General features: G+C 53.4%; 1 protein-coding gene across 1 annotated transcript in view; it reads left to right on the plus strand.

The window, feature by feature from the left end:
- The window catches only part of YY1 (YY1 transcription factor), a 30,309-nt gene extending 24,297 nt beyond the window's left edge, over positions 1–6,012 (plus strand). Inside the window, exon 5 of the mRNA XM_004262396.4 lies at positions 813–6,012. Coding sequence (XP_004262444.1) covers positions 813–995 — 183 coding nt within the window. The 3' untranslated portion in view covers positions 996–6,012. The remainder of the gene's footprint in view (positions 1–812) is intronic.
- The last annotated feature ends 6,779 nt before the right edge of the window (positions 6,013–12,791 follow it).

Raw genomic sequence — 12,791 nt, forward strand, 5'->3', positions numbered from 1 at the left:
CTCCGCTGTCCCCACAGGTGTAGGCAGGGCGGCAGCCTGCTGGAGAGACGCCGCCCAGAGAGGCCACAGTGGGGTCCTGGTGACTCACTCGGGGGGCTGCCCCAGCTCTCGCCTCCGCTGCGTGTGATCTGTATGGTACCAGAGACGGGATGTATCGAGGTGTTTCTGGAGTGTACTTGGCGTCAGGAGAAACACGGGATTGCTCGAGAGCAAGCCTAAAACAGAAGTTCTCATGTGTTCACTGCGGGATTAAAGCAATTTACTTGCTGTAGTTAACTTATTTTTTAGAGTATATTGAACTGCTAATTGACAGGGAACTTCTAAAATTTTTGCTGTAAGAGAGTAACTTTGAAAATAGTGTTTATTGCCTTGTTTTTAGAAGCCCATGGACAAGTGAGCGAATTAGCAGTGCAGCTGGTAAATCTCACATGGTTCTTTTTGATACTTGACACCAGGAACCTTCCTAACCGTTTGCCTCTTATTATTTGAAATATTTACACAAATGTTAGGACCCTAACATAAGATTTAGGAAGATTCTTGCTGTTTTGCTGAATGTTTCTTTTACGTTGTGGTTAAACAATTCATGAGGGCTACGCATGGGTCCTAAGAGTTGTCTGGGCAGAGTTACAGCTCCCTGCCCCCTAATTTAGACTATATCTCAAAAGCTTCCCCCCAGGGCAGGGCAGGGCAAGGAGGGGCAGGGAGGAGCGAGTGAGGTAGAAGAGGTAGGCTGCTCTCCCCCCAGCAGTGAGCTGCCCCCTCCCGGGCCTAGTCGGAGTCTGAGCGGGTTGTCTCTGGTCTCTCCTCGACAGTGCACGTTCGAAGGCTGCGGGAAACGCTTTTCACTGGACTTCAATTTGCGCACACATGTGCGAATCCATACCGGAGACAGGCCCTATGTGTGCCCCTTCGACGGTTGTAATAAGAAGTTTGCTCAGTCGACTAACCTGAAATCTCACATCTTAACACATGCTAAGGCCAAAAACAACCAGTGAGAAGAAGAGAGAGAAGACCCTTCTCAGCCTCGGGAAGCATCTTCCAGGAGTGTGATTGGGAATAAATATGCCTCTCCTTTGTATATTGTTTCTAGAAAAGAATTTTAAAAATGAATCCTACATACCCAAGGGACATGTTTTGATAAAGTAGTAAAAATTAAAAAAAAAACTTTAATAAGATGACATTGCTAAGATGCTCTATCTTGCTCTGTAATCTCGTTTCAAAAACACGGTGTTTTTGTAAAGTGTGGTCCCAACAGGAGGACAATTCATGAACTTCGCATCAAAAGACAATTCTTTATACAACAGTGCTAAAAATGGGACTTCTTTTCACACTCTTATAAATATGGAGCTCACCTGTTGCTTACAATTTTTTAATTTTGTATTTTCCAAGTGTGCATATTGTACACTTTTTGGGGATATGCTTAGTAATGCTATGTGTGATTTTTCTGGAGGTTGATAACTTTGCTTGCAGTAGATTTTCTTTAAAAGAATGGGCAGTTACATGCATACTTCAAAAGTATTTTCCTGTAAAAAAAAAAGTTATATAGGTTTTGTTTGCTATCTTAATTTTGGTTGTATTCTTTGATGTTAACACATTTTGTATAATTGTATCGTATAGCTGTATTGAATCATGTAGTATCAAAATATTAGATGTGATTTAATAGTGTTAATCAATTTAAACCCATTTTAGTCACTTTTTTTTTTCCGAAAAATACTGCCAGATGCTGATGTTCAGTGTAATTTCTTTGCCTGTTCAGTTACAGAAAGTGGTGCTCAGTCGTAGAATGTATTGTACCTTTTAACACCTGATGTGTACATGCCGTGTAACAGAAAGGGCAACAATAAAATAGCAATCCTACAGAAAGAATATGGCAGAAAAAGATCTGTAAGCACAGTCTTATTTCCTTTTGTTGTCCAGAATAATTATAATTCTTGAGCCTCCCAGAAATTGGAAGTTAAATAAAGCAACTCAAGTTTCCTTTATTTTGCACTCAATTCCAGTGACTTGTGATTAAAGCGATGCATGGCTATTTTAATACTTCCCATGTGTACTGAATTCTGAGAGAGTAGGTAACAGGCATCCCGAGTTAAGGAACTACCTCAGAGTACCCCACGCCAGGCCCGTTGGTAATAGGATTTTGATTTTAGCTCCCCCAGCAAACGTGTGACCGAAGCAGTTTGTGCTACCCTGGCCTGTGTGTGTTCTCAAGGTAAGGTGTGACCTGGCAGGGGACACGAGCAGAGGGGAGACCAGGCATTTCCATTGCTCAGGCCGCCTTCAGGGCAACTCCCGCAGGTCCTGGCTTGTCTAACAGGAAACGCTTATGGTTATTGGCTATTTGGTTTGAGAGCCTTGGTTCCTCCATCTAGTGGAATCTTGCAGCGCTAGCACATTGTAGCAGTTGAGCGCCAGTAGCTTACTTTTGTGCTTCTAAACAAATGGATACTGAGTGCAGATTGGCAAGGTGATTCGGTTATTAAGAAAACTGTACTCAATGAGTACTTTACCTCTCACATTGTGACCTCTTAAATGTACGATTATAATTTTTGGATTTTACTTAGAGTCAAATATCAAACTCATGAGACTGTTTTATAAACTGCCATGATACAGCAAAATCCCATTTATTCAAAATGCAAACATACTGTGTGTCTTTGTGCTGTATGCTTGACTCTGCAAAGTAATTGACGGACTAGCTAATACCAGAGATTCAGGTACAAGACGTCCAGGACATCATCAGGTCAAAAACAGAGCCCTGTCTCTTACAGCTTCTCCATTGGTCCTATACAGGAGGATTGGTGGCCTAATGACAGTGGCCCTGTGGCCCTCCGGAATTTTGAAGTGCCTTCTGAATCATAGATGAAAAATTTAACGAGACACTTTTTTCTATTTGTTCAGAATCTGTTATCCATTGAGTAGTTTGATGGAACTGAGTTAATCAGAAGACCCCAGCTGTTCTCTGGGTAAGCCAGGCTTTGCTGTATCTGGCAGTCAGGAGAGAGGTAAGCCCATGGCGGAGGTCCCCTTCAAAGCTGAGCGTCCCAGTGCGAACCTGTGGTTCTTTGACTAGACCTGGGGCAGAGGCCTCCACCGCCGCCCGTGGTGTCAGTGCCCGTGCTTCCCTCCCCACCCCACCATCGGGTGAGCAGTCCCCGGCTGGCTGCGTTAGGCATCTGGAGCTGCGTCACCCTCACCCAGTGTTGTGCCACACTGGAGCCTGGTCCTGGCACCGTCCTCAGGACTCCTGCCCAAGGGCCCACGGCAAGACAGACTTGGGCTGTGGGGAAGTCTCCCCGGCAGCCCCGAGAGCCATGTCATGACCTACAGAAGCCAGGCTCCTGAGTTGGAGGGAGGTCCCTCTTCCTCTGTGCCTTGACCCCTTGGGGGATACCTTTGGTCATCTCTTCTGTCCCTTTCTGTCTCTGAGTGGAATAGCCATCGCTCCCCTTGACTCTTTTCTCTGTTCACATGTTTGCTCTCAATCTGCAGTTAATTTGTGAAAGGCATTTCATTGGGCGTTTGAGGAAAATGTAATGCCCAAGCTCCTCATTGACAAAGCACTCTGAACTTAACACCGGTAGTGTAGGAAACTGATAAATGAGCAGCAGCTTACAGAGTAGGGGTAGTTCTCCTTGGGTATAACATACCCATTTTGCTCGTGGTTGGAATTTATAATTTTGGTAAAGATGTAATTTACTAAAATTTAAAATCATGTTCTCACAGTGAGTCAATTGTTTTGAGGATTAATCTGATTTATAAGTAATACTGATAGACATATTTTCTTACATCTGAGCTGAAATAAATGCATGTTTCTAGCATATATAAAAACTCCAGAGGATAAGTTTACATTTAACAAGATGTTGTTTTCTATTTTTGGATTTCTTATTATTTTCCCCTTTTTTTGGTGGTAGGGGTTTAGGGGGAAGCATAATATTTGTATAAAGAACTGTCACCCCAGAGTGACATTTATTTTCCAAGGTGACATTGAGCTCTCTGTTGGTTTCATATGGTGTTTGTGTGCTGTGCGCCTAGGTTCAAGGCCTGCGGATTTGAGGAAAATCAAAGTTGTTCTTGTGGGTTTTTTTTATTTGGTTTTTACGTACATTCTTTTAAATGTCGACTATTTTGCTAAATTTGAGTAAAGCGAGACCCGTTGGATAGTACCCTGGACGCCTGATGGTGTTGCTGAGTTCTGGTTTGTTTCTTCATGATCTATGAGACCCTTCATTCAGAAGGGCGCCTGTAGAGACCGGCGGCTCTGCCTGAGCAGCTGTTGAAGCTCTTTAAGGAGGTTTACTGCTGCCGGCGCTGCTTAGCCAGACTTACCTACTGTACCTTAACCTCAGGATCGGTGTCTGTGGCGCAGGAAGCCCTGGTCTCTCTACGTTTTTGAGTTGGAACCCTGATAATCCACCCGCACAACAACTACAGGAAGGGAACACGGATCACTTCTTGTGTCTGGTTCTTCTGGTTTGGGATCAGCATGCTTAGTAAGGCCACGTTACTAATCCTCAGTTCCTTCTATATTCTTGACATCTGACCACCAGCAAAAGCAAGGACCCCAGAGGGCAGAGCAGTGGCGAGAGCTGAAGCGGTTCGTGGGCGTCCACTGGACGCCGGGGCCGCACCGCGAGGCTCCCTCTCCCTGCCCCACCCCACCCCCCCGCCCGCCCCGTGACTGCCACTGGATGGCCTTGACCGTGGCCTCCCGGGCACCTGACTGCAGAGCCCCTTGCCCTGGCTCCCGTTGGCAGCGGTGCAAGTGCAGCACATCGTCAGAGCTCAGACCCGGCAGGTCCAGGCAGGTGTGTTCCACCCTAACTTTGACCCCAAGAGGTTGAGGAGGAGGCGCGACCCCCCAAGCTGTGCTTCCTCGCAGCCGAGGTCGCGCGCTCCACAGTCTGCTCCTCTACTTAACAGAGGGTGGCCTCGGGGTCCCTCGCGCCTGCGCAGAAGCACTTGACTGCGTGGCTGGCTAGGTCTCCTGCACCGCAGCTTCCTGCCCTTTATGGGCCTTGACTGTCACTGCCCGGACTGTGCGGACTGTGCTCGGGTTCCCTGGTTGCCTGAAGGCCTGTAAGTGCGGGCCCTTCAGAGCCACGGCAGCAGGCAGGAGGGGCGGGCCCTCCACGAGTGGGCGTGTCCTGCCAAAGGCTTCCGGTGTCTGTCCTCATGACCGAATGGTCTCCGGAGGGCCGGAGAGGATGTTTGCTGGAGCTGGGGCTGGATGGAGACCTGATGGGAGGGGCGGGCGGCGTGCGGTTGGCACACTTCATGCGCTCCCATTGGAAAAACCGGAAGTGATAGAACGTTGGCGTTAGGTCAGCAGGCAAATCAAAATTCCCACAGGTTGGTCACCCGGGCCCCCAGGTCTTCAGCCAGCATTCGGGGAGTCCGCAGAGGAAGGTGGGTGTGGTGGCATCACATTCATCTAAAGCGCGATGATTGGTTTTCCACAAAGTGGCAGGTTTGATCAAATTGACTGCTTTTCGTTCAAGGCACTCAGACGCCGTAAGAAACAGCCTTGGGATGTCATAGGGAGGGGGCCAGTCGCTGTGCTGTATTCTGTTTGCTGCTCTATCAGGGGGCTGCACGATGTCTGCATACAGTATGGAGGGGGAAAGGGCATCAGTACCAAACAATAACCTTTTTTCTACAACATCCAAAACTGGTATGAGGCTCTGTTATCTACAGAGGGTGATTGGTTAAACTATTTTCATAGAACAATTCTGTTTTTATTCACTTTCTGGTAACTTCTGTAGGCCCTGGTTCAAGGACTTAGCACTGCGTCTCATGTACATCTTTTTCTTAAATGCTCTTTGCCATTTCTGGAGTTGTCCTTGGTTTTTCCTTAGCCCATAGGTCATAGGTGCAGAAATATTAATAGTATTTAAGGCATCCGCATCAAATGGCTTTGCATCCAGAAAAACATTTAACAATAACTCAGTTTGAAGCACCAAGCATGTGTAACATGGCTCTATAAACTATAATAAACGCATAATATTGTTAAGCTTTTTAACGCCTGTGCTTCTTGTTTGTTCCGCAATCTCTAAGCCACCTCTTTTCCTGAGTTTCATCACACAGTACAACTGGCCGTAAGCTCCCGCTTGGTCTGCCGGCTGCCTCAGCTGCCCGGGGCAGATCCTTGTGGGTTTCCTTCTGGCACAGGAATGGGAACTCCTAGGATTCAATCTTTCTTGTGTTAAGAAATGCTTTCATAACATAACCTCAACTCCAAGATGGACTAATGGGCCAGAAGGAGTTTAAATGAGAACCTCACCCGCTTTTTTTTTTTTTTTTTTTTAAGAATTCAGAACCTTTAAGACCCAGAGCATGGTTTCTGGCCGTAGTAAACAGCAACATTATTATAATTAGTTGTTTTTCGTTTTGGGGTTTTTTTTTGGCCATGCGGCATGTGGGATCCTAGTTCCCAGACCAGGGGTCGAACCTGTGCCCCGTGCAGTGGAAGCGTGGAGTCTTAACCACTGGACCGCCAGGGAAGTCCCTTCACCTACTTTTTTTTTTTTTTGCGGTACGCGGGCCTCTCACTGTTGTGGCTTCTCCCGTTGCGGAGCACAGGCTCCGGACGCGCAGGCTCAGCGGCCATGGCTCACGGGCCCAGCCTCTCCGCGGCATGTGGGATCTTCCCGGACCGGGGCACGAATCCGTGTCCCCTGCATCGGCAGGCGGACTCTCAAGCACTGCGCCACCAGGGAAGCCCTCACCTACTTTTTAGAGGGCACAGCCAAATGAAATTCTCATGCACTTGGGTCCATGACCCTCACTGTTAGTTCTGGAAGCTTCTGTGGCAAAAAGAAAAGCTTACTAAAACCGAGATAGACTCTTTAACACTTGGTAAATATACTGAGAACTAGATAGGATTTAGGGACTGGGGAACGAAATACTCCCCCACCCTCACCCAGCTAGGCTCCTGCGACTGATGTACTGCAGATCAAGGTTTATTATTACCCCCTAATTCATGTGACTTTACCTCCTCTTTGCTAATGATGGAGGGGCTGCTGACAGAATGTGGCTGAGGGGGCACGTCCACGTGAGGCCCAGACTGCTGAGTGAAGGGCCAAGGTCGAGCTGAGCCGAGGAGCAGCCATGGTGAAAAACTGCGCATCTTCAGGCGTGAGATGGGAAGGACCTCGGATTGTGAGGGCTTTGGCGTTGCTTTCTGTGGGCACCCCCAGATAGCAGCGAGACCAGTGTCCCTCCTTTGCACGTGCCTGTACCTCCACCCGGCGAAAATACCATTTGTTGAGAGCTGTGCCCAGGACCGTGCCCGGCATTGTGAACACCCTTTCAGTCATTCCTCCAAACTGCCCTTGGAGGAATTCCACAGATCACCCCATGCCATGGATGAGGGGCACTGGTGAAGGTTCGGGCAGCCGCAAGTCAAAACCCAGGCTACCTGGCTCCCAGCGGCACTCTGTTTGCCCCAGAACCCTCAGCCTGAGTTCATCTCCAACCCCCTTTCAAAGAAGCCCTGGTCCCTGTCTGTGGTGGACGCCACGGCCTCTGGGCTCCCAGCTAGGCAGCCTCTCTGGCTCTTAGAAGAGGGCATCTCCTGGTCTTGGATCTGGCTCTCCAGGCACTCCCACTGCCAGCAGTTTTTCAGCTCCTAGATCTGGCCCCTGCGGCCTGCCGTCACTGCCGTGCCAGGTTCCAGCGTGGGAGCTGTCACCGCACCGGAATCTCCAGTGGCTCCCTGCTTGTACCCGGTAAAACCCTAAGCCCCAGCCCCGACCTACTTTTCCAGCCTCTTGCCTCCCTCTTGGAGGTTTTCATTTCCAAAGCTTCCCTGTCCTTGAATTGCCAGGTTTATTCATACCGCTGAGCACCAATGATGTGTCACGCCCCGTTTCAGGTGCTGATGGGACCGCACTAACTAAGGGTACTAGGATTACATCTAGTAGAGGAGATGGCAAGAGACGATAAAAGATAAGTATGGGGGGTGCTGTGAAAGAAAAGAGAGGAAGGGGCTGGGGAGGGAGGGCAGCCTCAGGGCAGGAGGCCCCAAGGAAGGGTGTGCTTGCCTGGCTGGAAGCGACCTGCCTTCTGCAACGTGTTGCTTATGTACTGGATCCCCGGAGTGTCCCCGGAGCTGGTGGCCAGAGACCCGCTCCAGCTCTGCCCACCACTCCCCCGCACCCCAGGCTCTGCCATGGCGAGTTCAGGCTCTGGTCCCAGGTCCCACGCTGCCTCGCACCTCCGGCTTTGGAGCAGCTCGGCCGTGGGGGGACCGCGGGTGGGGCGGGGGGTTGTGTCCGGGCTGGTGGGGACAGGTGCCCGCGTGCGCGGCGTCAAGGTGCCGGGACCCCGAAAGCCAGCTCCCCTGGAGACGCCTGGCCATTTCGGGAGCCCGAGTGCCATGGGAAGCTTAGGGGCCCTCCGCCTCGGCACCCCATGGCCCCCATGCCCGCCGCGGGCCAGGGGGAGGGGACACGGTGGTTGGAAAGGCCTTGGCATTCGACCAACACGAAGGGCACATGACCTTGGGCCTGTTGACCTTGGGCCTCAGGAGCTTCCTCTTCCTGGATGGAAGATGGGAGGCCTGCTCCACCGTGAGGGGCCGGCAGGGGGACCAGGGGCCAGCCTCGGAGTCCAGGAAGAGGAGGCACCCGCCCTCCAGGGACCAAAGGCAGGAGGGGAGTGGGCGCTCGGCTGGCCCCCAGGAGAGGCCGGGAGGGCGGTCGGGGGGGCGTCGGGGGGTCATCTGAGCGGGCCTGGGGCTGGGAGGGCTCCTGGCACACGCCCAGACCAGGGAGAGGGCGGTGCCTGCCCGTGGAGGGTGGGGCAGGGGGAGCAGCGGCCCCAGGAGGCCTGGCCATCTCGGCTGAAGTCAGGACCTGTATCGGGAGGGTGGGAGACGCTGAGGCTTCAGTGAGGGGGGCGTGGGAGCCCCCCAGGCCAGCGCTGCTTTGTCTCCGTCACCCTCCTTCCGTGGGCCAGGGGCTGGGCTGCTCATCTTCCCTCCCCCACAGCCCCGCTCTGCTGCAGTCACCCCCTTCTAGTGCCAGGCCTCGGGCTCCCCACCACCCCTGGTGACCTCAGCATCTGTCCTAGGATGGCCCACCCCCGTCTGGCCTGTCTGTTCCTTGGCTTCTTCCTCCTGATGACCCCACCCCTGAATGCACTGCCATGGCTGCCCCCAAATTGCCTTGTCTTCACTGACACCCGCCCCCTCCAGTCTGTCCCTGGGCGTCCTGCTCTCTGATTGCCACTCCTGCCTCAGCCTGCAGGCTGCCAGCAGATCGCCCGTCGCCATTCGGCTACTCAACCCCATGTCCCGGCTTCACTCTCCTGCATCCTTGCCTTCCCTCCCTCTGCGTAGGCTCAGCTCCCAGCAGCCGTAGCTAGTGGCCCTGGTCACGGTGGACACTGCCTCCCCCACGGAGCCCGGGTGGGTGCCAAGAGGTCAGGGTCTGGGTACCAACGCAGCAGGGGAGTTGGGACCAAGGCTCGCACAGAGTGGGCGCTGGCCTGTCCCAGGCTCCTCTGCTGCTTGAACTGCCACTCCAACCGCAGAACTTGACGAGTCGGCCGCCAGGAGTCGGTGGGGCGGGTAGGGTGGGAGCCCAGGCTGATCCTGGTTCTTGTGAAGCTCCCGCCGGTGGGTGGAGGACGGCCGGTCGCCGTGAGGGCTGTGGGCGCACAGGGCCTGGGGCTCTGGCCTTGTGACCCTGGACAGGGCCCCCCGCCCCCCGCCGGTGTCCTCCGTTGGGCTCTTGGGAGTATTAAAGTGTGTGTGTGTGCAAAGGGCTGATCCGTTGTTCCTGCAGTCACAGGAGCCCGCCCCCCATGGGGGAGCCATGAAGGCCCCAGCTCTGTGTGGGGCGAGGGGCTTTTGACCAGGAGAATTGATTACATCAGTGAAGGCGGGCCAGGTCGGGTCAGTGAGGACGGTGTCAGGAGGAGGGGCATGCTTTGTTCACTCCCTGTGCCTGGGGCCCAAAGGGATAAAAAAGGAAAAGGAGAGAGGCGTGAAAGGGCACGGGGAAGAGGACGCATTTCCCCACGGCCGGCCTCCCGTGCTGCAGAAATCGGGGAAAACGGTTGGTGGGTTGACTTGGGGTTTCCCTCAAACTGCATGGGGGCTTCACCTGTCTCCCTTCATTCCCCAGTGGCCCCGCCCACCTGCCACTGGCACTCTCCCTTCCCAGCCTGGAACTGCCCTTTGGCTCAGATGCCCCCACCCAGGCTTGCCTCCTCTTGCCCAGTGTAGCCCACTCACCTCACAGCCTCCTGGGGGGGTCTTTAAGGCATGACCCCACCCCGGGCAAAACCTGCCAGCTCCTTACCGGGTCGTGATGCATTTGGCTACAAATGACAGAGAAACCAAGGAAGAGTGTGTGACTGGCCTTCCCCAGGCCAGGCTGGTTCAGTGGCCCACCAAGGCCACGGGGCCAGCTCTATCCCCACTGCACCTGCAGGCATCCCGTCCCCATTTCATCAGTAAAAGGGGGCAGGGTCAGAGGGCAAGGGATGTGTCACAGCTGCGTGTGTCCCTTTCACAAAGCTTTCTCAGAAGCCCCAGCCACAGCTTTCATCTCACTGGCAGGATCTGGGACCCATGGCCACCTCTAGCTGCAAGGGAGTCTGGAAAGGTGTTTTTTTATTTTTCTGGACACACTGAAGCACAGAACAAACTGGGATTCTAGGCACCTGGGAGCGTCTGCCACGCCACCCTTCCTTCCCGTCCTCCCTCCCAGGCCTTGGCTAAATCTGCCCCCTCAGCTCCAGCCTCACTGTCCCTCTGTGGCCTGGTCAGCTGTTGCCCTTCCTCCAAGACTGTTCAGCTGTCCCCATCCAGTTACTGTCCCAAGCGTAGCTGAAAGAATAAAGTAAGGAATGCTCACCCGATGAAAGGCCATGCAACTGTTCACAAAAGCATGGCCACCTGGAACACACTGATAAGGAAACGTGTCTGTTGTGGGTTGAATTGAGTCCCCTCAGACGTGTTGAGGTTCTTAACCCAGGTGCCTGTGAATGTGACCTTATTTGGAAACGGTCTTTGCAGGTGTTATTAGTTAGGTCATCCAGGAGTAGGTGGGCCCTTAAGCCAACGCCTGGTGTCCTTATAAAAAGAGAAGACAGGGAATTCCCTGGCTGTCCAGTGGTTAGGATGCCCGCTTTCACTGCCGGGGGCCCGGGTTCAATCCCTGGTTGGGGAACTAAGATCCTGCAGGCCGCATGGTTCCGGGTTGGGGCTGGGGAGAGAAGACGGAGACCCACAGGGGAAAAGGGCACATGAAGATGGAGGCAGACACTGGAGGAGCGATGTGCTTACAAGCCAAGGACTGCTGGTCACCAGGTGCTGGAAGAGGCCAGGAGAGATTCTCCCTCAGAACCTCCAGAAGGAACCAACACTGCTGACACCTGAATTTCACACTTCTGGCCTCCAGAACTTAAGAGGATAAATGTCTGTTGTTTTAGCCACACAATCTGTGGGCTGTTGTTATGGCAGCCCTGGGAAACTGCTACAATCTCCAAAATAATTGTCAACTGAAAAAAGCAAAGAACAGAACGGTCAGTACCTGGGCCGTGCTTTGCGGCAGCGTGGATGTTCCCACGTGCTGGGACTCGCCTGGGACATGCCGGGAGGGGTGCACGGCTGGGAGGCAGGGACCCGGTCTCTTCGCAGCATAGCCTGGGTTCCGTTTGCATTTTTTACTTTGTAATGTTAATATAGTATTCATTGCAAATAAAACAAGTAAAAATTCAAATCAGGGAGAAAATAAAATGTCAAAAAATCCACACAAACCCTACACCTCTTCCAACCCCTCCTCCCGCCTGAGTTTTTGGTAACGTTTAACCATCGCAGCATGGATGGGAGTGGGGGACCCTGGGCTTTAGCAACTGCCTGGTTTCTTTCAGAGGGAAGAGAAGTGAGAGGGAGGCCAGAGGAACCTCACGGGGGAAGGAGCTGCTGCCTGGGACCCGGGGGTCGGGGGAACACCGCTGGGTTAACAGAGCCTGTGACGTGTCTGAGGACACCCTGCCCGGGGTCACCCGCCAGCCCCTTCCCACCCTCCTGTCCCCGGAAGCTGCAGACAAGCCTGACGTCACAGGCTGATGCTGGGGATTCAACGGGGTGTGAAGGCCCAGGAGAGCTGGCCCCTCCTGCAGCGGAAGCTGGGCCCTCTCTCCTGCCTTCCTCTGCAGGCGGGCGGTGCCTTCTGGCTCAGCAGTTGGAAGGAGCGTCCAGGCTGGTAGCTGTGGAGACTCAGCGTGTCCAGGATTGACTGCAGGAGGCTGGGCAGAAGTGGGGGTGGGCAGACATGAAGACACTCCTTTGGCAAGCGAGGCTTCCTCCAGGAAGCCCTCTCGGACCACTTAGTTTGGGCTAGGTCTAACCTCAGAGGGACAGGTCCATTCGCCCTTCAGAGCTCCACTCAGACCTCCCCTCCTCCAGGAGGCCGAGTCTGGCCTCAGCTCGTGTCCCCTGAGCCCTCCCACCTCAGTACTTGCAGAGAGCTCCTAGCACAGGTCGCCTGCCCTGCCCAGCGGGAGGATGGGCGGGGCCCAGGCCTCCCATCACCCGGTCACAACAGTCACGGAGAAGCGCTTGCTGCCCAGCTGAGGCTGTGCTCAGCATGTTTGTGAGCCGTACTCCCTTAATCCTCACGCCTCCCTTAGCCCCATTTTGTAGATGAGGAAACCGAGGGTCTGGAGGTACCCCGTAGCTGGCCCAGGTCAGGCAGACCACCACCATGCTGGCCCCTCTGACTCCAGTGTCGGGGTGGGACTGAGACCTCTTCCTCTATGATACACAAAGCCCCGCTGTC

Source organism: Orcinus orca, chromosome 2, assembly GCF_937001465.1.
Source record: "Orcinus orca chromosome 2, mOrcOrc1.1, whole genome shotgun sequence".
Taxonomy (NCBI): domain Eukaryota; kingdom Metazoa; phylum Chordata; class Mammalia; order Artiodactyla; family Delphinidae; genus Orcinus; species Orcinus orca.